Source organism: Mytilus galloprovincialis, chromosome 10, assembly GCF_965363235.1.
Source record: "Mytilus galloprovincialis chromosome 10, xbMytGall1.hap1.1, whole genome shotgun sequence".
Classification (NCBI taxonomy): domain Eukaryota; kingdom Metazoa; phylum Mollusca; class Bivalvia; order Mytilida; family Mytilidae; genus Mytilus; species Mytilus galloprovincialis.
This window is the reverse complement of record NC_134847.1, coordinates 20,693,318-20,720,966: the sequence shown is the minus strand read 5'-3', so window position 1 is coordinate 20,720,966 and position 27,649 is coordinate 20,693,318. Positions and strand designations below refer to the sequence as shown.

The following is a 27,649-nucleotide window of genomic DNA, read 5'->3' as shown; positions in this document are numbered from 1 at the left end:
GTTTGGTTGGACAACAACATTTGAAACAAATACTGTTTGTTAGAATAAAGTGACGTCTTTCTGATAAAGGTTTCTTCCGGAATGCTGCACAGTCATTGAGAAGATGATTTGTCTTGTGTATGGGCATATATTTGTCTTGAGTATTTCAGTGTCAGATTCGCGTATTACATACAGTGAACTGAAAAACGTGTTTTGTGTGGGAAATGATTTTCATGTTTATACTTCAAAATCAGTAAAAAATACTTTAATAACAACAATTCTGGAAAACACCGTGTTGTTTACGTAATGATTGACGACCAAAGTTCCCATACATTGACAACATCAAATCTCTTCGACACATTCAAGGATCATGGACCTGATATTCAACATTCTCTTATTTCTTGTGCCGGAAAAGTTTAAGCTAGTGGACGGCAAGGAACTGGTTATACTCTACAGTCTTTAGACGGAAAGTGTAGTTTCATGCTACAGACAATTATCGAGTGTAATGTTATTCCTAGAAATCGCGATGAAATTCCATCGCCGGAAATTGCACTTCAATACCCACATCTTCGTCCGATATCCCAACATGTTTCAAAGGTAATGAAAAATATAGAAATTGAACTCTTCATTGATAGAGATATATCAGCAGTACACTACGTTTTAGATCAGAAACCCGCTAATGACCGTCTCCCATTTGCGCAGAAGTTACCCTTAGGCTAGGTTATCGTCGGACAAGTTTGTCTTGGAAGTGCTCATATTCCTGAAATAACAGTTCAGAAAACTTACGTTACAAACAGTGGTCGACCGACATTATTTGAACCTTGCCCAAGTGTGATTAAGGTGGAACCCGATTTATTCGTAGAGACAGATCGAGACAACAAAATCGGACTTTCAATAGATGATAAATGTTTTCTTGAGTTAATGGAGTCCGAGTTCCAGAAAGACAATGATGGGCATTGGACCGCACCGTTACAATTTCGCACAACTACACAACAGTTGCCTGATAACAAACCTCTTGCGTTATTATCTTGACTTGAATTTGCGGCGTAATCCGACTAAGTTGGAACATTTTAAGTCGTTCATGGACAAAATATTTGAACGTGGTCATGCAGAGAGCGCGCCACGTCTTTCACCGAATGAGGAGCGATGGTATTTGCCCATGTTGGTGGTATATCACCCATGGAAGCCAGAATCTATAAGAGTTGTGGTCGATTCGACGCTCTATTTGGTGGCGTAGCCCTTAATGATGTGTTAATGACAGACCCAGACTTATCAAATAATATCCAAGGAGTATTGGAGGTGCTGGAAATTTAATCTCAAACGTTTATATAAATATATACAAAAAAAACCCAATGAGACAGCCATCGAAAATTGCTATTTCCATTTTGTTTTAAATCATTGGTTTTATATGAAATATGTCAGTGTTAAGAGTTTATTTGCATGTTAAACATCTTTGGCGATGACATTAATAAAAAAATTAGGTTAAGTAAACTTTTTATTTCATATTTTGTACATATATTCCATAGATTGTATCATATTGAATTGTTGTCTTTATTTAGATATTCATCATATTGGTATCAAAACTTCAAGACTCTATGAAAAGACCATTATTCTGTTTGTATTATGTTTATGATGTCTAACGGTAAGTCTTGTGTTTATGCTTAAGGTGTCAGACCACAAATGCAAAACCCATCTACATTCAACCATATTTTTGGAAGTTAAGGAAGTACACCACTAATTCATGGCCCCTTTGTTTTCTATGATAGATTTCAAGCAGACACAGCTATTTCATTTTAAGTTTAAATACAGTGACATTAATTGCATGTCAAGGCTACACTACTGACAAATTTACATACCTTTAATGGCATATCAGAAAGAACTGGTTCCCCGAACTTCAAATATACCAAAACAGGTATTTCAGATCTGACAAACTGGCAAAATGTACCCTCTTTTTAAAATTTGGTGCAGTTTTTTAATTATAAGTCAAAAAGTGTTCTACAATGGTCATCAGTCATTCAGCTTTCAGTTGATACCCAAAATACATAAATATTCTACATATTTAGAAAGTTACACTCATGCGTAGAAACTATTTTGTGTTAAATATGTACTACTTTCTGGTATGTGCTTTCTGGCCGGGCATAAATTAGTGGTGTTACACCTTAACTGCAACTTAAAATAACCACTGGTTTTTCAAAAATCTTAAACATGTATACTGTAGCGTGTATTAATCCTCAATTTTAAATACAAAATCATGTACGTTTGAAATTAGACTGAAAATTGTCTACATATATTTCTCCTTCACTGAAAGATTCATTTCTGCAAATCTGTTTGTTATGACATCAAAGGGATTATTTTTGCGATGGAATGGCTACTTTTACACATGTCTTTAAAGTCATAATAAACAAGTGACCGGTGAAAAATAATGTTATTCCAATACTTAAACCAATGCATACAAACATCATAAACTTAGTCTTCTGTGCACGGTTTTATAATTTTTTCGCATAAATTTCGTATAATCGTCTTTTTTTTTTCAATCGGCCAGTGTTGTTGTGAAAATATGGCAGGTAATTAAAGTTCGAGTTTTAAAGCCGAAGTTTAACGATTGTCACCTGTTTGTCAACAATCAACAACAAAACATGGATATTGAGCACGTGTTTAACATGTACAATCAGATATTAATTTATTTCAAGGACATCCATGCGTATTGCGATCACCGGATTTTTACGAGATGGATCACACGGAGGTCACTTTCCATACGGAAAATATGTCGGGGAATTGCTTCCAGGAAGGAAGCAATTAAAATAAAGTAAACTTCTTCTAAATATGAACAAATTAAAGAATTTTCTTCAGAAAAAAAGTATATGTACATAAGTTTTATAATGAAAACTATCCATTGAGTTATAAAAAACATATCCCTCTTTTTTTTTTAATTTGAGGTTTCTTACAACTTTAATTGAAACTGGCTGAATTGTTGGTCCGACACCTTAAGAAGGATTTGTGTGATTCGATTTTGTTTTACTATAATTTTATTTATATTTAAATTTCTTTTGGTGTTTTTCGCTTTTTAGATGCAATTTTATATATGTACAGGTTTTCATCACTATTTCCAAGATCCAGAAGAAATTATATGTGCACACACATATATATATGCAATGTAAACTAAGTATCGTCACAAATTTATTCATTAGCATTTTCCCCATGGAATTTCATGGAAGTCGCAGTAGAAACTGAGAAATATATTTTCATCACTTCTGGAAAAAACCTTCCCATTTTCAGACTCATACAGTAGTCGTGTTACCTCTCCGACATCTTCACCGTACAGCTTAGGGTTTTCTTCAGTCAGATTTATCACCCCGGAACATGTTTTGAACTGATTTGAATAAGACCCATACGAATGACAATATGGGCGACAAATCCGACCATGTGAGTCATAAGCAGATATATAAGAAATGCTAGAATTAAGTTTTGGATTTTTAACAGCAACGATGGCAATTGATTCTGATACAGGGAGTCTTGAGTCGACTATCGTGTAATCTACATACTTTCCATTGTATGACATACCATCAACTTGAACATATACTTTGTCTGCTCCTGACCCAGACGTAAAACTATGAGAATATGCTTTTTGCTGCTCTTCATCTGTATAATTCATATAGTTGTTATATGAATATACATCAACTCCATCTACAATATTTTTATTCTTTATCACTTTTGTGCCAAAGAGTAAGCCAGATGGACGTTTATGAACAATTTTAACTGGTATAAATACCCAACGCTTGATATCAGGCTCGCCATCCAGTAAAAATGAGTTTTGCATGGAAGAATCCATGCCTGTTATATGTGATGTTCGATTTTCCTTTCTTGATGTTCTGGAACTTATCGATCTTTTTGTTCGTCCAGTTTTGCTGACTGTTTCTTCCTCTAAGAAATGTTCGTACACAAGCCAATCACCTGTTGATCTCCTTCTACGAGGTGTTTTGTTTCTTGTGGAGTCATTAATTGTAGTTGAAAATTTCTTTTTTATTCCTAGATCTTTATTTTTTCTCGTTGATCTAAATCTTGGTATCGATGCTCTGTTTGTAGCAGAACAAAGTCCTTTGAACCTGTCTCCACATCTAAGATAGGGGTATTGGTTTCTACATTGACGACATGTTGTTGGACTTCTTTCATATCTACAAACAAAAAGTAATAAGTCTACAGTAATACAATTCAATGGTGTAAATAATTTATTACTTTTAGGGAGACAAATAAGTGTCATTGGGGTCAAGTGACTGCGATGAGGATTATTATTTGATGGTTTTAATAACCCGCACCGCAAAGATTTTGTAAAAAGCATTTCCAGTTTAAAAAAAATGTGTATTACATACCAAACGACTGTTGTTGCATTCTTTGGTTGATTGGTGCTTGCTTACCATTAAATACGTAATGATAAAAGTTCAATGATTAGTTAATATTGATATTAAAAGACCTCCAAACAAAAAACGGGTGTTCAGATTTGAACAACCCTTTTTGTGAGGAGGTCTTTTAATTTCAATATTAACTTAATCATTGAACTTTTACTGACTTAAAAACCGTAAAAAATATAAGAAACGTACACTAAAAGCCCTTTTATTTATCATAGTTTGTTTTAGCATTAAAATAACACCAAATGATAGTTTTACAAAATTAGGGGGTAAATTTATATCTTTTAGCCAACTTTTCAAAAGAACGATTTCTTACATAATAAATTAGGCATTCAAAACCCCATACAGACCTCATTTATAACTGACCAAGGAATATTCTGCCCAACAACTTCTTGCTATATATACTTGATGTTTTTGATCTGTCAGTAATCATGAAATAGATTCGTAAAGATCAGACCTTAGAAAACATTAAGTAAACTCTTCAAACAATTAGCTTTTCAAAAAGCTTGTTTTAGAACTGTTAATCGAACAGACATAAATGCATAAGGGTTTCACAGTATTCATCCGGTAAAGAGTCATTAAGTTTCTGATTCGGTAATTTTCCTACATTACCTTACATGCGAATGCAAAATAATTAGTTTTGCCTATTCAGTCCAATTAATTAATAGATCTTTCCTTATTTGTTTACTTTAAAAATACATGCAAACTTCAATGAATAAAACTGTATTAAACAAGGTTTTACTGGCACGATCAAAACGTGTTAGGTGAGATATATTCGCAAGTTCATGATCAATGTATTATATGAAAACAAACTCTTTAATTTTGTCGTCCGTTATTTCCTTTTCATGTCTAAATGAAGCAAAAACATCTGAAAAAACCCTTTCATCTTTCTTAGCTTTATCCTTGCCCGACAAAAAAATCATATGTTATAAATCGTATTAAAACAGTAGATAAGAACCATAGAAACAAAAATATATATAAAACTTTTTAGTAAGCAGTCAGTTATGTAATATATTGGAGAGAAAAAAAAAACCAAAAAAAAAAAAAAAAAAAAAAACACATAAAAATTCAAATTGAAATTGTACATTATAGCATTTTACGAGATATTGTCTTTGTGTGCTAAGTACTAGTACAGGGAAATTTATTAAGTCGATTGATTGTTGTTTGCTTTACGTCCTGTAGCAAATAGTTCATGCATGTTTTAAAATGACTATAACACATACATTTAAAATACAATAGATAGGTCGTGCAATAGGAGATCGACAGTGAGGTTGGACGTGAAACTTTAAAACACCACTGGAAAGTGAGGATATATTGAATAAGGACAGAAATTTAGACTTACAACAGCTGGCCACATTCGGACCACTCAAATAATAGGTGCAAGACTTTTTAATTTGCCGAGAGCGTTAACCCATAAAATCTACCCTGAGTCGATCACCGATGTTTACGTGTAGTTTACAATATCATTTCACGCATCCGATTTAGGTTAGATACTTTTAGCTCGCTTTAGTAACTGTGAGAATTCTGTTAAACTGTATTGTGTGTTGTACTTCAGTTTTTGGTATAATATTCTGTACTACCGATCACTACTGCTCTCCTGGTTGGTCTCGTGTGGGGTGTTCGCCTCGAGAGGGGGAGGTTCCTAACGGGTCAAACAAATACGTTAATTAAATTGGTATTCTATTTCAACGCTTAACACGTGGCATCATAGAGTAAGAGCACAGACTAACCGGCTCAGAGTCGGAAATGTATCCGGGTCGGGTGACTTTTCTTCCTACGAACTAAATTAAATATCTTGTGAACTACTCGATAAAAAAAAAACACGACTCAGTGGGTCAGTCTAGTAAAAAACGGGGTTAATACGTATTATATTTACATGTTATCGTCCCGAATATTGATTTTATTTGCCGCTGGTCGTCATCTATTATCATCATTTATTTTACCGTTATATTATACAATGAAGTGTATTTCTTTTACTGGTTTATATTACAGCTTCTTAAATTTTCACCGATCCAAAATCAAAATCGGAGAGGTGACTTTTTCAACCAAACACTTGTGATTGTTGGGATATCTTTGACGGTAAATAATATTAAATCAAATGTGCCTTTTTGGATATATAATTTTTGACGGTAAATATTATTTAATTAACTCCGTATAACTATTATTTAGTCATGGGTCGGTTTTGAGCTAATTATTCTGTATTAATACGCATCTTTCTATATAAAAAAGACTGAATACAAAAAAAGAAGATGTGGTATTACTGCCAATGAGACAATTCTCCACCAGAGACAAAATTTCACAGAAATTAACAACTATAGGTCACCGTACGGCCTTCAACAATGCAAAGCCCATACGCATAGTCAGCTATAAAAGGCTCCGAAATGACAATGTAAAACAATTCAAACGAGAAAACTAACGGCCTTATTCATATATAAAAAAATGAACGTTGACTCTAAATATTTTGATTTATCTGTGTCTTTGGGTTGCTGTCCCATTAATGTATACCTTTATCTTATTTTATTCAAAACCAAAGGATTCACTTGGTAAAGAAACATCGAAATATCTTGGCCTCTCCCAACCCTCAGTATACCCTTGCTAAATGGGTAAGTTCGTTTGGCTTATTCGATATATAAATACGAAGCTTTGTACGATCGAAATATTATAGGTAGGTAATAGGAATGTATATCCGATGCCTGGTGTAGTGAGAATTTTACGTGAAATTCTATCTACGCACAAGTTGAATGATTGAAATCTTTTCATATAAGCTACTTGGCTGATTTTCACAACATTTTTTGTGACTATTGCTTTTTACATTTTTTTAAAACATTTTTGTTGCTGTTATGACAACTACAACATTGAGATATCAATAAACTTGAAACAGCAAATGTTATCACCTAGACGAGACAGCCGTCATTGTACGCTTCAATATATGAGTTATTGCCACTCAATGAAGATTGTTTTTTTTCTGCTCTAATCCCCTCCCCTATTAGTTTTGCTGGAAAGGATACAATGTAACCCCTAATGTGTACTACAACAACGTTTTTAATGCTAAAAAAAGATTACATGAAAAGAAAAAAATGATAGAAGAAATGCTAAGATTTACGCTTAAAAATTCAAATGTAAATAAAAATGAAACATATAAAAATTTGAAAACTGATCGAGACAAATATCAACTGAAGACAAATGATTATACATCACTAAATAAAGCTGACTAATTTATCACTCCTTTGTGTCCAGTAGCAAATATGTCATGCATATTCACGACTAGATGCAAAGTGGATCAATCTGAAGCAAATGCTTACAATTTTAGAGTGTCACTTTTTACAATAAGGCAGAGCGTTCGCTAGAGGTAAAACGTATGCCGTAATATAATAGATTAGAGCTATGATGATCGAAATTCGAAAGTAAGTTAAGCCCGCCTTCCCTCTTTTTTCCTCCACGATACACGAATGCCATAAATAAAATGCCATGAATTTAAAATCAATAACGGCCACAAGTAAATGAGATATGGACATTTTTTTTATAAATAAATTACTATTGCTGCCAACATCTCCCGGTTCGGGACAGGTTACTATTTCCAGAAAATACCGTTTGATTATTGATCGGAGATATTTAAGCAACCAAAAGCACTCTAAATAATAAAACATGTAAATTATGGTATTTTGCTGGGTGTTTTTCCCGATCTTATTTCGGAGCCCCTGATTTTAAGAGGGCGTATTCTATACTATTAAACGAGAAGACCTCATTTTGTGTTGCTTCTCTTCTTTCCACAATAAATTAATCAACATGTGTCCCATATGTACAGTGCATAGACGCATTTGTCATACATTCATATGATTATTCAAATTGAGTTATTTTGGGAGAAAAACGAGAAAAAAGGCATCCGGATATTGTCCCGTCATTGGACGAAATTTTAAGTCAGATTAGACTTCCGGTTTGCGTTTTTCTTTGAACATACATATACTACGAATGAAGTGTATTTTAATTCTATCTGCTATTATTTTTAAGTTTACTATCCACGGCGGTCACAGAGTTTGTTAAATAGAGGGTTGTATACTATATCAATGACCACCATGGATCAATTAGTAAACTTAGAATTGAAAGTAAATACACTTTATTTATATAGTAATCGGAAATGTTCATAATATACAGATAAGCGCTAAAATAATTCATGTGAACTTTTGATACCTTTTCTGAAATTCTCCAGTCATTAAATCTTTTACAAAATTCATTGATTACAAAAAAAAGAAGATGTGGTATGATTGCCATGTTGAGACAACCCTCTACAAGAGACCAAAAAATGACACAGAAATTAACAACTATAGGTCACCGTACGGCCTTCAACAACGAGCAAAGTCCAAACCGCCTACTCATCTTCATCTTCATAATTCAAACGAGAAAACTAGCGACCTTATTTGTGTACATAGTGGGTCTCATTGGGGTCTAAGCGTGACGCGGGATTGCCGATATTTTTGTAAGCGTGACACGTGAAAGTCAAATTATTGTGCCGTGAAAACAGGAAATGTCTAGCGGGACACGGGAAATTACAAAAAAAATTAAGAACTGCTTTCGTACGTAGTGTAAGCGGGATACGGGAATCTGACAAAACAGTAAGTGGGATCCTGGATCAGAACCCCCCCCCCCCCCCCAATGAGACCCCTACAAAAAATGAACGATAAACAAATATGTAACACATAAACAAACGACAACCACTGAATTACAGGCTCCTTACTTAAATGTTCATAACATACTAAAGGTATGTTCATATTAAAATTGATAGAAAACCAAAAATTGGGAATTTTGGAAATAAAGGAGGAGGGATAAAAAACATTTTCCCTGTCCCCAATGACCTATGACAATGATACTTTTGCTGAAATTCTCCAGTCATTCAATATTTTACAAAATTCTTCCAACAACACTTTACATACTTTAAACTACGCTCCGAATGCCCGCGATTTCGCGGGTGTGTTCTAGTCTAATTAAACATGCCCGATCAACTTTAAGTAAATTGAACCTTAACTTAAAGACCTACACCGGGTAAATAAGTTCGAGGTACAATAAGTAGACAAAAGAAATCCTTTGTGAAATGAGATCGTCCCAGGTATCTTAGATAATTATTTTGCGTTGAATAACAATGAAAAATCCACGAGCAGGTTTGTAAAGAGAAAAAATATCAACAAAACATTTCATCTTGAAAGTATAAAATTATTTGACAACGACATGGTAAAAAAAATGAAATAAACCAAAAGACAAACAACATAATACAAAACACAAAATAGAAAACTAACACAAACCCAAAACAGCAATCAGTGATAAACTCAAATGCTCCGGAAAAGTAAACAGATGCTGCTCTATGCAAATCTGCTAGATTATTGCCACGACACTTTGAAAATTGAAATCATCTCTTTTGTATTGAAATTTTCCAACCTATCCTCATTGACAATATTTAGATGTAAGTCAAATCGTAAAACTAACTGTAGCTGTAGTAACCTTAGTTTCAAGTTTACGAATGCGATTACAGTTGGTTTTTTTTCTCATCCGAGAACAGAAATTATATGAACTGAAACGTAAAATTAAAGGATAATGCTACATTATAGCTTGTTTTTCATTTTCTTGTGTGCACGAAGTCTGCCTATCATGAATGAAGTAAGAAGAGGAAAACTTTGATTTTCGTTATGAATGTTAACCAGAACTTCTATTTTGACCAAGTTGTTTTTTTACAATGATTTGTCCCTTCCTCAATCAGTATGATTGTATCTCTATTGTCAAGTGTGTATTTTATCTTTCATTAGATTACTTTACTTTCATGGTACAAAAATGATGAGGCAGTTGCGTCATTGCTAAATGGAGGCTATGTCGCTGCAATTGTTTTTGCGACATACATTACGCTTATTTTAGTTTTCCATATATGTTTTAGAAATATAAGAGAAGTTGATTAATTCCAATAGCTGTTTTATCTTAAAAAAATCAATTGTATTATAGTAACACAATATTCACACATTTCTCTTACAATATGTTGCCGTACTTAACTTCTTTTAATAAGCACTAGAACACACCCGCGAAATCGCGGGGAAATAGAGCGTATGTAAACTGTAAAATAAATTATAACTGGAGAATTCCAGGAGAGATATTAAAAGTCGAAGGAACTTGGGGACTGAGCACATATTTTTTGCCCTCCCTATTTTTTCCCGAATACTGATTTTTATTCTCTCTGTTTTTCTGTATACTATGAACAAAAATATACATATATACTATAAGTACTATATAAATTGGTCACAAATATATTAAAAGTCACCCCAGTAAAATATATGGACGCCTAAAATAACCCAAACTGAAATACTTTAAGCAAGGATGATAAATGCTAGAACACACCCGCGAAATCGTGGGCATCCAGAACGTGGTTGAAAGTATGTAAAGTGTTGTAGGATGAGTTTTTGTAAAACAATAATGACTGGAGAATTTCAGGAAAGGTAATAAAAGTTATAAGTACTTTGGGACAGGACAATTGTTTTTCTAGCCCGGCTCCTATTTTTTTCCCCTCCAAAACTCCTATAATTTTTTTTAATTGATTTAAATAATGTTAGCGTTTATTTGTATATTATCAAAATACATTACTATAAATAAAGCGTAATTTTGCTTTTTACTATATCAACTCTCAATTTACTAATCGATCCACGGCGGTCATTGACATATTATATAGACGCTCTCTATTTAATAAACCCAGTGACCGTCGTGAATAGTAAACTTGAAAATGATAGCAGATAGCAAATAAATGTTATTCATAATCCTTGGTATGTACAAAGTACAGAAAAAACGAAAACCGGATGTCTAGTCTGACTTGAAATTTTGTCCAATGACGGAAAAATTTCCGGACGCAGTTTTTTTTCGATTTCTCCCAAAATAACCCAAACTGAATAATCATAAAAATGGATGACAAATGCGACAATGCATGGCACCTTTAGGATACAGAGGCATGATGATTAATTCATTGTGGAAGGAAGAGAAGCGACACACAAAATGAGCTCTTCTCGTTTAATAGTATAGAATCATAAAAATGGATGACAAATGCGACAATGCATGGTACCTTTAGGATACAGAGGCATGATGATTAATTCATTGTGGAAGGAAGAGAAGCGACACACAAAATGAGCTCTTGTCGTTTAATAGTATAGATAGATATAGAAAACATGGAAACATATCATCACATCTTCGAAGGCTATTTTGCATATTTTCATTACATTTACAAATAATGATCAGATTATTGCATAGGTGCTTGAGGACAGGATCCTGTTATGAGCCCCCCCCCCCATAGTCCCTCCCCCTTATTATCATAAATCTCAGATTTTTAAATATATATCACTTATTTGTACCATATATATACCAATATACCATATTATTATTCTAAATATGCATGTTTACTATCAACGTGAATCTCGACTATAGAGCGAAGCGAAAGGTTGCCAACTTCGTTTCATGAAATTGGGGCAACGGTCAGGAAAAATTGTTTTAAAATGTAATAAAATTTCACTTACCGGTTAAATCAACGAGTCCATGCTCTTCTCAAATGATTTTCCTTATTGAATTTCGATATCCCGATGTAATATGATACCGTTTTAACACTTTTATTTCATTTTTTCCGCAAGTGATGTTGCATTTTTTTCTCCATTCAACTTCGATCAACGGAAGTTACAATACAACGACTCCACATGTAACCGCCGGAAATTAGATGAGTTCCGGGGTATATGCAGGGAAAGTTAACATACGAGAATTTCGAATGTATACATTTTCGAAAATCTCTTACTTTTTCGACCCCGGAACTTATCTAATTTCCCGCGGTTACGTGTAGAGTTATCCTTCTTGAGCTGAAGACCACACAGATGTCGTTGTATTGTAACTTCCGTTGATCGAAGTTGAATGGAGAAAAAAATGCAACATCACTTGCGGAAAAAATGAAATAAAAGTGTTAAAACGGTATCATATTACATCGGGATATCGAAATTCAATAAGGAAAATCATTTGAGAAGAGCATGGACTCGTTGATTTAACCGGTAAGTGAAATTTTATTACATTTTAAAACAATTTTTCCTGACCGTTGCCCCAATTTCATGAAACGAAGTTGGCAACCTTTCGCTTCGCTCTATAGTCGAGATTCACGTTGATAGTAAACATGCATATTTAGAATAAAAATATGGTATATTAGTATATATATATGGTACAAATATATATAAGTGATATATATTTAAAAATCTGAGATTTATGATAATAAGGGGGAGGGACTATGGGGGGGGGGGGGTCATAACAGGATCCTGTCCTCAAGCACCTATGGATTATTGTAGTAACATAAAAGCATGATTTTCGACTGAAATTCAAAATAATCACTAGCAAATGCACAAACAAATTGAAAGAGTGAATATAATTTGATGTCGATTCGTTATCAAGGCTGGTCTGGAACATTGAATGCAACTCAAAGAAGTCTGTGTTTAGAATTCAGAACAAGCTACCTTGTCATTGATATCGCACAATAAAGCAATGGTATATAACTACCTTCACGCCGTTATATCATTCGTTCGTCCGTTTGTCAAATCGTCGTATGCATAAACCTTGCTACAGAAAAGATAAGACTTCCATGAACTAATCTAGTATTTTATTATATTGAGATTATATAATGAAGGTAAATTGAGGTAAAATATTTAAAGAAATAATTTTTAATATTTCATATAAAACTAAGTAGATCTCCCATGTTATTATAAAAAACAACTAATTCTTGTGTAAAGCTTTTTGTATATAAAGATATAATTAGAAAGTCGATAATGTTATGTAACTTTTGATATATAAGTATTTGTTGTGAAATTCTTCCTTTTTGACACTTAGCGATATAAATAAAGTTTGACAGCTGAAACTCTTAGAAGTATTTCCTTGAGCAAATATATATAATTCTTTTCTATTGTTCACCTAGAATTCTTTCTAACAAAATAATCAGAATGCCCTAATGGTCGTAAAAACAAAAATTTAAGTAATTACTAGAGGCTCTCAAGAGCCTGTATCGCTCACCTGATTCTACTTGGGTTTTTGAAATCATATGAAAAAATATAAAATTTGGCTAAAAGTGACAACACAACCTCATTGATAAGGAAAGGAACATGTTTAATTTCATTCAAAAGTCCCACACTGGCGGCCATCTTGGATGGCGGATCGGCTACAAAGTAACAACACTTGGTCAGCACCTCATAAGGAACATTCATGCCATGTTTGGTTTTATTCCATTCAGTGGTTCTCTAAAAGAAGTCATTTGTATGCATTTCCCATAGGGTCCTATGTTAAACTAAGTCCCCTGCTGGTGGCCATCTTGGATGATGGATCTGCTACAAAGTAACAACACTTGGTCAGCACCTCATAAGGAACATTCATGCAATGTTTAGTTTTATTTCATTCAGTGGTTCTCTAAAAGAAGTCATTTGTATGCATTTCCAATAGGGTCCTATGTTAAACTAAGTCCCTGCTGGCGGCCATCTTGGATAATGGATCGGCTACAAAGTAACAACACTTGGTCAGCACCACATTAGGAACATTCATGCCATGTTTGATTTCATTCCATTCAGTGGTTCTCTAAAAGAAGTCATTTGTATGCATTTCCCATAGGGTCCTATGTTAAACTAAGTCCCATGCTGGCGGCCATCTTGGATGATGGATGGGCTACAAAGTAACAACACATGGTCAGCACGGCATAAGGAACATTCATGCAATGTTTGGTTTCATTCCATTCAGTTGTTCTCTAAAAGAAGTCATTTGTATGCATTTCCCATAGGGTCCTATGTTAAACTAAGTCCCCCGCTGGCGTCCATCTTGGATAATGGATCGGCTACAAAGTAACAACACTTGGTCAGCACCACATTAGGAACATTCATGCCATGTTTGATTTCATTCCATTCAGTGGTTCTCTAAAAGAAGTCATTTGTATGCATTTCCCATAGGGTCCTATGTTAAACTAAGTCCCCCGCTGGCGGCCATCTTGGATGATGGATTGGCTACAAAGTAACAACACTTGGTCAGCACTCCATAAGGAACATTCATGCTATGTTTGGTTTCATTCCATTTAGTGGTTCTCTAGAAGAAGTCATTTGTATGCATTTCCCATAGGGTCCTATGTTAAACTAAGTCCCCCGCTGGCGGCCATCTTGGATGATGGATCGGCTACAAAGTAACAACACTTGGTCAGCACTCCATAAGGAACATTCATGCTATGTTTGGTTTCATTCTATTTAGTGGTTCTCTAGAAGAAGTCATTTGTATGCCTTTCCCATAGGGTCCTATGTTTAACTAAGTCCCCCGCTGGCGGCCATCTTGGATGATGGATCGGCTACAAAGTAACAACACTTGGTCAGCACCCCATAAGGAACATTCATGCTATGTTTGGTTTTATTCCATTCAGTGGTTCTCTAAAAGAAGTCATTTGTATGCATTTCCCATAGGGTCCTATGTTAAACTAAGTCCCCCGCTGGCGGCCATCTTGGATGATGGATCGGCTACAAAGTAACAACACTTGGTCAGCACCTCATAAGGAACATTCATGCCATGTTTGGTTCCATTCCATTCAGTGGTTCTCTAGAAGAAGTTCAAAATGTAAATTGTTAACGACGACGACGACGGACGACGACGGACGACGGACGCCAAGTGGTGAGAAAAGCTCACTTGGCCCTTCGGGCCAGGTGAGCTAAAAAAGAGTAATCGCAAATTATGCAAAAAATGTTAATTAGATAAAAAGAAATTTAACCAATAGAAACTGTCCTTATAAAAAAAGTATTCTAAAAGTCATTTTGATTTGTAAATAAAACAAGTCCAACCAGCACGTGTTCTTATGGTTTAAAATAGAAAACTCTAAGGAATCAAACAATACTCTATTGGTTGGACTCGAAATAAACATATATAGACATCTTTGTTTTATTCACCAGAAGGCAACGAAAGAATGCGAACGACAGTCCCCCAAATTGTTGTAGTTCAAATAGTGAACACAGATAATGTAAACTGTAGAGTGACAACATATACCTTTAGCTGGATAGGGGAGGCAACAGCCTTTGTCTGCACTTTCCCCCTCTTTCCAGCACAATAGAAATACCGTGTATTGTTTGTTCTCGATTTATACAATTTAGTTTCAGAAAAGAAAAACTTGGTCTTTGAGATATTAGACATCCTGTATCAATACATTCTCCTAAACAATGAAACTTTTTCAAAATCTTTCTATCATAATGTTATTATTTTCATCCTGTTCTTAGTGACATTTTGAAAAGGACAATATCGGTTTTTGCCTAGCAAAACAAATGCTAAATATATAAATTTTTAAGCACAACGCCTATGCTTTATTTGTTACTATTTTTGAAATTACACACCTGTAATATTGATCTGTATAATCATTACTGTACCCATCAATATTCTTCTTCCCACTTTGTAGGTTGTCCATAATTCGGTTTGGTGCGTGAGATGGAGAAGCATTCTGGTCAAATGGATAGTCCTTCTCAGGATCTACAGTTTGCCTTTGTCGGAACACCTCCCAAACATAGTCTATAAAGCAGTGATGCAGATAGAATACTGGATCAGACGGAGCTGTATTTATTCCAAGCATTGTACCTCCAACCCAAACGTGTACACTGTTAAAAAAAAGAACATGATATAAAAAGTTTCAATATAGTATATTTCATTAAACTTTTAATTTTACCAAATAGGTTGAACGGTAAGCCTTTTTCAATATCACTCAGTGTAGTCTTTTGGTCTTTTAATGTTCAATAAATTTAAAAAATTAAGTCTATGAGTCACACCTCGAACACGACGCTGTACAAAATTAAAAATGATTTAAATTCTCATAAATGATGTCATGACGGCATTTTGAAAGCAAATGTTTAATCATGATAAATTAAATTAAATCCGATTTCATTTTTTCTTTGATGTTTGTCAGTGGAAGTGTCAACAATCATATCATGTTTGTATTCTACGGAAACCGGTTAATATCAAGTGTAGATTTATTTCAGGTCGAACTCATTGTAACGAGTTGTCTAACTTGTTATAACGACTAAATAACTCGCTATAGCGGCTTAGCTATCTCGTTATTGCTATTAATCTGAATCGTCATATAAACCTTATCTTTTTAACCATAATGACTTTTAATTTCACAAGACACAAAATCGTCTTGATTAGAGCGATGAATTGCTTATTTAAAGAAAAATATTGTAGAAAATTATTATCATTTCATCTTACAAATAGAAGACAAGCATAAGTAATGCATATTTAAATTCTTAAATATCAAAGCGAATATTATTAACGCATTGATACATTAAAAAGAAAAGCCCAAATACGCTTCCGTACACATATGACATTGAAGATGAAATACATTTTTGTATTTAAATGTTCTTAATATATCAATGAGCATTAGCTTTTCTAACATAATGCAGAACTGTAAGGTGCCAAATTTTACGGAAGCTTATTGGGGCCATCCTTTTTTAAAAATTCTAATTTTTTACTTATATCTTGGAATTATCAACTTTAATCTTGAAATTTCCAAACTGGATCTTGGAGTTAATAACTTTATTCTTGGAATTATCAATTTTAAATTTGGAATTTCCGACTTTAATCTTGGAATTATCAACTTTAACATGTTTAATCTTGGAATTAACAACTTTAGTCTTGGAATTGGTTTTGTGAAACTCTATTACAATTTAATATAGAAGTGTCATGTGGAATATGACGTTATCGTCAGTTTCAAGGAACTTGGTCACTGAACATGATGGTGTCTTCAACCTATGCCAACATTTGATAAAAATATATTCAACCTATGCCTACAAACAAAATACAATAGGTGGTGTTATAACAATTATTAATTATTTAAAGGTAAAATACAGTCAGTATATTTTAGCATTAAATATTACTCTTAATAATTAGTTAAAAATTAAAAACAAAAATAAAGTATTTGCAAAATTATGTTGCAGTAAAAATGGAAATATCCAAAAAATTCTAAAAGACAAAAATTATAAGATAAAACCCTTGATACTAGAAAAATTGAGTTGAACTAGAAATTAAATTATTATAAAAATAAAAAAAAATAGACTAAATTTCTAAAATTTAACTCTTAAATATAACAGTACTTGAGAAGACTAAATCTTTAAAATCTAACACTTAAATATAACAATACTTGAGAAAAAAGCTATTTCATATGTGCAAATTTTAATTTTTTTTCATTATTTTGTTGTGTTTATATGAAGCATGCTTCAACAAGAAACTTTTTTTAAAATCAAAGTAATTTTGCAAAATAAAATTTAGAATAAATAAAAAAAAAAAAAAAAACTTTCCAGTGGGACAGTGCACCATTTATTTACTTTGTTTTAGTGTAAAAAAATCAATTTCTCCGTGTTTGTTTTTATTCATTATATTGAGTTGTGAGATTTATGGTTAAATTTTGTGTCCTTTATTTGGAACTCTATCATCCAAATTGATAATTAGATAATAATAAGTTATTTTGCAAAATTAATATAAAAAACAGGGGTGTGGAAATGCTTTGCCCGACTCGCCCGAATCGTACATTTTAACACCCAGACAAGTAATTATTTTTGTCTTGGTTGCCCGTGGACAAGTAAAATAATATACAAGACAAAGTTCAAATCCAACAAAAGTATAGGACTAATTTCAAAACACATAAAGATGATTAATTTATGTGAAAGAAACCAATAATCAGGGAGTAAAAACATATATTTAAGAAAAAAAAAACATCAATGTTCATGACAATAAATTTATATTACATAACTCTGGAAATAGATCAATTACCAAAATGAATAAAAATAAGTATGCAAACCCGAGTCACGTATTTTTGCATTGGCTTTGTCCATTGACCCGGGATCGTCGATTATGTTTTATCCACGTATTCACCGAAAGTGTTATTTCTTAAAGATTTTGAATCGAGATTCAGATTGATAAATACTTAATAAAACATCGGACAAGCAAGACAAAAAGAATGATGAGTCAAGACAAAAGCATGAAACGCAAACGGAGAAGGTCAAGGTGTATATAAAACAAAAATACGGAAGCGAGAATATCAGACATCGTGGATATCAGATTACCCCTTTGAAAGAAATTCAGATAATAAGTTTTGTTTTTGTCTTATTTAAAGATCAAAGGCAACCTTATGTGTTGTCTAAGTGGTAAATAAAAGTGTTCTACTATCAAGAAAAAACCAAGTGTGTCAGTTGATATAAATAATTAGTTAATCTATTATTAGGTCTTTCCACTTTTCTGTGGAAAGACCTATTGTTTTTCTTCTGATTATTTTTTTTTCTTCCGCCTAATTTTGTTCTTGCGATAAATATTTGTTTCGCAATATGTCGCTTAGATATTTGGTATATGATATCGAACAGTTTATGCGCTTTTGAAATTTACCCTGTGTAACCAAATACTTTTTTTTGTAGGAGTTATCTCCCCAGACACTGTTTTTCTTGTGTCCACGACTCCTTCGCAACCGTAAAAGATTACGACAAATTTATTTTATAAATTGCTCGTTATATATCCTTCGCATGATTTGTCCTATTTCCACCGAAGCAATATGAACGCTCCATATGAGTGTTATTTCCCCTTTTGTATTTGAAATTTTGAAATGTATTTTAAACTGGAACACCATAAGTGATAGAGACCTAGGATCTTTTGATTTGAGGTCCTTGGTAAAAAAAAATGAAAATTAGGTCAAAGTCAAAGGTCAAGGTCATATTCTAATTTTTGAATTAGGCTTATTTCCACTCATTTCCAGAAACCGTATAAGATATCGACAAATTATTTTGACTAAATTATTAGTTGCGACATGTCGTAACTTAATAATTTTAGTTGAAAGGGTGCGTAGACAATGAATGGGAGTTTTTGCCCCTATCATATTTAAAATTATGTGTAAAGTGATATAACTTATTAACCATACATATTAGAGACCTAGGGTCTTTTGATTTGAGATCCTCAGTTTGTGACCTTGAAATTGAGGTCAAGGTTATAGGTTAATTTAACGTTCTAGATTTTGACCTTTGCTTTAAATTCATATCTATACATCATAAAGCCATATGAACTGACATTTTAGACTGATTTTTTATATTTTAATATCAAAATAGATATAAACTGGTGGAAAGACCTTCAATTGTTCTCTGAACAATTGGTTTTTAATTTTGTTTCCATTTCTTCACTCACTGTCCTCTAAATTTAGTATATGTAGTGTACCTACTGGCTACAATTTTTATTAAAAAAAAAATGCTGCTAACTTGTCCTTTACATGTCATTTCATTTAGTTGGTTTACTTTTGAGTTTCTGTCCCATTGATGTTATAAACCCATTTCCAACATTTCCTAAATTTTACACATATAAACCAATTGATTTCACTAATTTGTTTGGGATGCAAAAGAAAGAATCATATATTAGCTAACAATAAAATACTACAATATTTATTGGGATCATCAGGGCAAGTAACTTTTTTCCCGGACAACTAAAATTTACAGTTTTACTTGCCCAAGGACAAGTGCTCAAAACAAATATTTCCACACCCCTGAAAAATGAGTAATTTTCATAAACAAACTCTCGTGGAGTCATTACTTTGTGACAAACTTTAAAAAATGTCCAAATTTAGGACCACTTTGTAAAACCCACTAAAGACTAGAATATGCCATTAAACCATCCTAAGACATGTCTTGATCCTGAGATAGTTTTGTGAAACTGGCCCCAGTCAAGGATAACAACATAACACCAGTTGATTGTGCAGATGCAGCATCATATTTTATAGTGTGACTATTGTAGACAATCATATGAGTAAAATTTGTCTTATTCTAGCTCTGTATGTGTTGGAATTAATAGTGAACATTTAAAATAGATATTTTACACAAGTCAGTATTTATGAAATACACAAACTAATTCCTTTGTGCAATAGAGATCCTCAACCTACCCAATTACCTACAATTTTACTAATACTAAATCTTGTAAAAAAATGTATATTGAGAATTCTTTAACGCTAGGTTTAAACTGCTTGTAGATTGAGTAGCCCCTAATTAATTTATGTTTTTATAACACTTAATCTGTTACAAATTATTCAACCTATGCCAACATTTTTTCACACAATTTTATACCTATATTTCAAAATGTTAGCATAGGTTGAATGTATGAAAGCACAACTAAGATTTCATTGCTGATTAAGGATGTTCGCATCTTTGATTCAAAATATCGAGCTTTTTTCAGGCTGTTATAAATCAAAAGTATATAAATAAAGGAACTAAAAGCAGAAAAAACGTCTGCTTGTTTTCCAGAAACAAGCCATAGAAAATTTGGAAGGAACTCTCTAGACTTTTCTTACATGTAACTTTGAAAAAAATTTATGAAAAATAAGAAGGATTTGATAAGATTTTCAAATATGGCTTTTTAAACTTTATGTAATGAAAAGAAGTGTAGGGGTTAGCGGGGGATTTTTTGCAGGGGAAAATTCAAAATAGAGAGGAGTGAACATCCTTTGAATATGTTTATTTTATATTTATTTTGAATATAAAAAAAAAACATGTCTGCTATTGAAATAAAGAATCATTGTAATCATTGCAATTATTAACGAGTTATTCATAATAACGGCTTTTGATAAATATACATCCGATTTTTGTAAATGAATTTTCATTAAAAAAGAAAGTGCGACCACTTTAAGTTTCATTATGCATGTTTTTGACAAACCGTTCAAACTAATTCGGTTATAAATGTATTACAGCTCATTAACTATTGAAAACAATCTTCAGTTTGAAACGTTCTATGGAACAACATTAAAATCCTGTTATTATAGGGAACGGCGTGTATATACGTTCATTTATAACAATTTCACGGACACCGTCATACTTTATAGTGCACCATGCATTTTGTTAATCTCAGTATGTGTCCAATGAATCCGTTGAAATAAAAAAAAAGCAATATTTGAGTCCCCGTTCCAAAGACATTTTTATGTGTGCTGTACTGAAAAAAAAAACCGCATGGATTTTATTCATATATTCTGAAAATTGCCATCTTATTTGACTAAAAAGTCCTTAGTTTTGGGATGCAGTTATGTAAAATTTCTCATACGTACGCATCATGGTAGTTTTCAAGATTATATCTATCATTTGCCCATGGTGACAATATATCAATATTTCTTCGCATGGATAGCACATTTGTTATCCCCCTTGGTGAAATCATTGAACCAGATGCTCCACCGTTTCTTTCCAAATATGCTCCATTACTCTGACGCCAAAGTTTAAATGGCCCACTTTCTACCACGCCTTGGTGATCACCCATGAAATTATCGCCCCAGAAATTTGATTCCCTTGGGTCAAATAAGTTATAATCCAATCTACTATCAAAGAATGGCAAGGTAACTTGATCATCAATTTCCTGTAGAGCAGCTTCAAATCTGAAAAGATAAGTATTAGCATTTTTCCAGAATTTACTATTAATTAATTACATTAGATGTATGTTTCATTATAATACTTTTTATCATATACTTAGACTAAATAACATATGATTTTTACTGTATGATAATAGCATTAAATTAACGTTAATTCCATATTTTTCGAATTGGTGCTTAGCGGGCTGATATGAAAAGTTTATCACATGCTTCGATTGTTATCACATGCCTTTCCGTAACGTTATCACATGGCATTCCGGTGATACTCGGCAAATTCCGGAAAATACACCTCAATGCTACGTTTTCAGTGAAAAACATTACGAAATAGTGTACAAAACAATTATTTAGATACTGAAAAGCATATTGTGTAAAATAATAACAAAAAAAATAAAAATAAAAAAAACAAACAAACAAATTATTAAATAAATGCATTCTTTATTAGTTTCAAACATAATTTAGAAAGTTACTTTGAAAAGGTTGACTTTTCCAAACAGTGCTCACTATGTATATTGTTGGTTTTTTAAGGGTTTGTCGAGTCGTCCATATTAAAAATGTTTTCTCCTCTGTTGAGGCATATGGTAGAAAGATTTGATATCGAATGTACTAAATTTGGGTCCGACGTCCGTGAACTTTTCAATCTTTGAACTTCTATTTGGGAACCACGTAAAAGGATCAATATATGATCTGTTATTTTTCTCCATTGTTGAAGCATATGATAAAAAGATCATAACATGTCATTTTTCATATCGCAGGTATTATCAGCCCTCGGTCAATATCAGCCCTCGAGCCATGCGGCTCTTGGGCTGATATTGAACCTAGGGCTGATAATACATGCGATATGAAAAATGCCATGTAATAATCTGATAATTCTGATTGGTTAACTGCACATCACATTTTATTCCTTAAGCAATTGCATTACTCAATAAAACTTTTCATTCAGGATAACACGTGGTCCGACAATAAAGTGCACAGGTGAATTAGATAAAAACAATTATAAAATTCCGCGCTTCATACAAAATGTACTTCGGTCAACGCTTTTACACCCCAATAAAGTTACAAAAAGAAGCATTCAATTCTTAATTGTTTGACGATAAACATTGAAATGAATTAGTATTTTGACATACATATATACGTACAAGTACAAATGTACCAAATTATAATTCCTGTTATTTGTACACTGGTTGCTGTGTCTTACGATAGGATTAAATTTCTGCAAAATGCACGTGGCTGGATTGTCGCTAAGTTTGATAAAAAGTTAAGAAATTTAGAATATTAACTTATGACAACAATGGAAGACAAAGCAAAAGATGGCGACCCTTTATTTACTTGGCGAGCTGAAAATAAACTCATCCTAGATACCATGGCTAAATTTTGTATATACGACAGACGCGCGTTTCGTCTACAAGAGACTCACCAGTGACGCTCGAATCCAAAAAAGTTAAAAGGCCAAATAAAGTACGAAGTTGAAGAGCAATGAGGACCAACATTCCTAAAAGTTTTGCCAAATCAAGCTAAGGTAATCTATGCCTGGGGTAAAAAAGCCTTAGTATTTCAAAAATTCTCAATTTTGTAAACAGTTAATTTATAAATATAACCATATCAATGATATTTCCTGTCATCACAAAAAGTGCTGACTACTGGGCTGGTGATAATTTGGGGAAATAAATCTCCACCAGCAGTGGCATCGACCCAGCTGTTGTAAATAAACTCATCATAGATACCAGGACTAAATTTTGTATATACGCCAGAAGCGCGTTTCGTCTACAAAAGACTCATCAGTGACGCTCGAATCCAAAAAGTTAAAAGGCCAAATAAAGTACGAAGTTGAAGAGCAATGAGGACCAAAATTATGAAAAGTTTTGCCAAATTCAGCTAAGATAATCTATGGCTGAGGTAGAAAAGCCTTAGTAGTTCAAAAATTCTCAATTTTGTAAACAGTTAATTTATAAATATAACCATATCAATGATAATGCATGTCAGCACAAAAAGTGCTGACTACTGGGCTGGTGATACCCTTGGGGAAATAAATCTTCACCAGCAGTGGCATCGACCCAGTGGTTGTATGAAAATTTGTTCTTACTACCAGCTATGTATATGTGGAATTCAAATTTAAGTATTTTACATATTCTTATACTTACAGTTTGAGGTATTCTCTATGCCATGAAGGAAAGTTTGGTCCAAAATGTGCAGATGCAATAGCTGTACCATCATGTGCACTTGCTAAAGCATCATATCTGTTTGTTGTTCCGATCTATTCATGCAAAAAAAAAAAAAAAACCCATAGTTTTGATAAAATATTAATGCACATATTTTATATTAAGGGTTTCGGAATTACATGACCCCCTTTAATTTATATGAAATTATTCAAAATGGACAAGAGCCTTTGTTTAATATAATGTTCAAATCCATCCAAAATCACGACAACCAGAATTAAAGTATAAATTAATACCTACCATTTCCTGAAGCTGGTTAATTTAAAAGATACTAGTAGATCAAACAAAAATGGATTGTAATTTCATTTACACGTTAAACAATTTACAACAACATTTTTTTATCGCCTTGAATGCCACTAAAATAGTTGAAAGCGTAAGTTTCCTATTTCAGGACTCACATAAGACAAGACATAACAAAAGCTGATAAAAGCGCGATATTAACTTTCATTAAGTCCCGTAAAATACAAGGTTGCAAATCAACAAATTAAATACATCACTTTGCTACTACAATCTTCCGGAACTTTTGATTGATGGAAACCTGTTGTCCTGTAATGTACAAAGAATTATGACGAAATGAATATTGCACACAATATTAGATAGAAGTAGTCATCAATTATTCATGTAACCTATTGAATTAAAATATAAATCATTATTTTTTTCCTGTAACCGATTAAAAAGTAAGAGACATATTAGGTAATGCACGAATATCAATAAAGAGATATAGTTGTTCTTATTAATCAGGCAGCACCATAGCCCACACTGTCAACAAGGTAGGACAACAGGCAAACCAAGTCATTACAACAACATCACAGCCATACAATGTCAATGAGACAATACTGCAGTCATATATAATCTCAGAGACAGCATCACAGTCACTCAAAAACAAAAAGACTATCATCAGAGCAGCATCAAAGACATTCCAACACACACAATAAAACTACATCTCAGCCGAGCAAAGTTGATAAATCAGACACCTAACGAAACAAAGTTAACCAGATGAAATCACAGCTTAACAAAGCCAATAAGACAGCATCACAGTCAAACAAAGTCATTGAGACAGCATTGCAGTCAAACACAGTAAATAATTTAGCATCTTAGCCAGACAACGTAAATAGAACACCGTTACAGCCAAACAAAGACAATAATGCAACAGTACAGCCAAAGGTAATTATAACGGAACAACAACAAAATATAAGTAAATAAGACAGAAGCATATTCAAGCAATTTCAAGAAAACAGAATTGGCACCAAACAAAGGGAATTAAAGCTAAACAGAAAAAAACATTATATGGTTAATGATTTTAAAAAAAAACTGCCTATAGCATGCAAAAATAATCCATGTCTTTAAAATATATACTAGTATAGGTAATAGATATATTACGAAGTAGTGTACATTTTTTTTTAAAGCAAATAAGAAATAAAAGCTTATATAAATCTGTCAAAAAAATAAGCAAGAAATGCTGTTTGATAACCAGAAAATTACTCAGTAATACATTTGTGAAATACTTACTCTTCGTGTTTTTAACTGTAGAACAGCTTGAATAAATCTATTCCTTTGTGCATCTGTAAGTGTTCTGATTTCCCGTCTTACTCTTCTGACTGCTTGTCTTTTCGTTCGAATGTTGTCTTCTTGTCCTCTGACTTTTCGACCAAGGGATCGTATCCAGTTGATTGTGTCAGGGTCAGTCAGTCTTGGGGGATGATAGCGTTCCAACCAGGTTTCTGCAAGATACTTGTTAACACATTTGTATAAAATGAGGTCGGGTGGAATTATGGTTATGGAACCCGCCTCTTCATTCAAACATTTACACAATATTTCTGGCATATGTTTTTCTGTCATCATGCTGAACACGGGACTAACGAAAGCGATTAAGTAGAAAACGACTTCCATATCGAACCTTTAAATTATAAAACAAAATACAGATAATATAATTGCACATTTTGAATGTAGAAACAATGTGTATGATAATTTCCTCTCTTATATATTACATGTTGGTAACATTTATGACCATGCGAAAAATTATGAAGTAATTTCAAATGATATTCAGAATTTTGAAGCTTCCTTAAAGACTTCCATATCTTGAGTCAATACCTCTAATTATAGACATATCAAAGTCGATAGACCATACCTCATATTGTTGAATGTCGGATTCGATACTCTCGTAAAAATTTCAGAGTCGATGCCCCTCATTGGGAAAATATCAGATTCGATATCCCTTGTATAAGAAATGTCAGAGTCGATATCCTCTTTATTGAAGACACGACAGAGTCGATATATTTCGTTGTAGACATGACATAGTAGATACCCCTAATTGAAGACATGGCAGAGTCTATACATTTTCATTGTAGACATGACACAGTCGATACCCCTAATTGAAGACATTGCAGAGTCGATATATTTCGTTGTAGACATGACATAGTCCAAACCCCTAATTGAATACATTGCAGAGTCGATACATTTCGTTGTAGACATGACATAGTCGATACCCCTAGTTGAAAACATTGCAGAGTCGATATATTTTCATTGTAGACATGATATTGACGGTACCCCTACTTGAAGACATTTCTGAGTCGATACATTTAGTTGTAGACATGACATAGTCGATACTCCTAATAGAAGACATGGGAGAGTCGATTAATTTCGTTAAAGACATGACAAAGTCGATACCCTTAATTGAAGACATTGCAGAGTCAATATATTTCGTTGTAGCCATGAAATGGTCTATACCCCTATCTGAAGACATTGCTGACTCGATATATTTCGTTATAGACATGACATAGTCGATACCCCTAATTGAAGACATTGCAGAGTCGATATATTTAGTTATAGACATGACATACTCGATACCCCTAATTGAAGACAGTGCAGAGTCGATATATTTCGTGTAGACATGACATAGTCGATAACCCTAATTGACATGGCAGAATCGATTCATTTCGTTGTAGACATGACATAGTCGATATCCCTAATTGAAGACATTGCAGAGTCGATATATATTTCGTTGTAGATCTGACATAGTCCAAACCCCTAATTGTAGACATTACATAGTCGATAATAAAGACATGGCAGAATCGATTCATTTTGTTGTAGATATGACAGAGTCGATACCCCTAAATGAATGCATGTCGGAATCGATTTCTTTCATTGTAGACATGTTATCTGTTGTTTTTTTTTTTTATTTCGTCATTTTTTGTGCGTGAGGGGTTCAGGCCTATATGCTGGTGATGTTTAAAGCTTCTTTTGGCCATTCGAATATTTCCCGAATCAAGATTTTTGGAATTCCTCGAAAATGTACGATATTTTATTTATGTCTTTTGCACGGTCCCTTCATGGATAGGCTACCACGTGACATTTTATATCTACAATTAAAGTTCATTTGTAGATCGGATAGTATAGAAAGTAAGACTAGGTTGCAGTCAAAAAATTATTTCTATGTTAGAATGTATATCCCTTTTGACATATAAAAGAGGGACAGTCAAACTCATAAATCGAAAATAAACTGATAACGCTATGGCTAAAAATGAAAAAGACAAACAGACAAACACTAGTACACATGGGACAACATAGAAAACTAAATAATAAACAACACGAACCCCACAAAAAACTAGGAGTGATCTCAGGTGCTCCGGAAGGGTAAGCAG

The 27,649-nt window shown here is 33.2% G+C and overlaps 1 protein-coding gene across 1 annotated transcript; it reads right to left on the bottom strand.

The window, feature by feature from the left end:
* Positions 1–1,571: 1,571 nt before the first annotated feature.
* Positions 1,572–25,903, bottom strand: LOC143047136 (uncharacterized). The gene is made up of 5 exons (XM_076220088.1): positions 25,518–25,903; positions 23,934–24,046; positions 21,481–21,801; positions 15,767–16,024; positions 1,572–4,151 (listed from the first exon to the last, which is right to left on the bottom strand). The coding sequence occupies exons 1-5, from the start codon at positions 25,896–25,898 to the stop codon at positions 3,164–3,166; spliced, it is 2,061 nt and encodes a 686-aa protein (XP_076076203.1). The 5' UTR covers positions 25,899–25,903; the 3' UTR covers positions 1,572–3,163.
* Between the last annotated feature and the right edge of the window lie 1,746 nt (positions 25,904–27,649).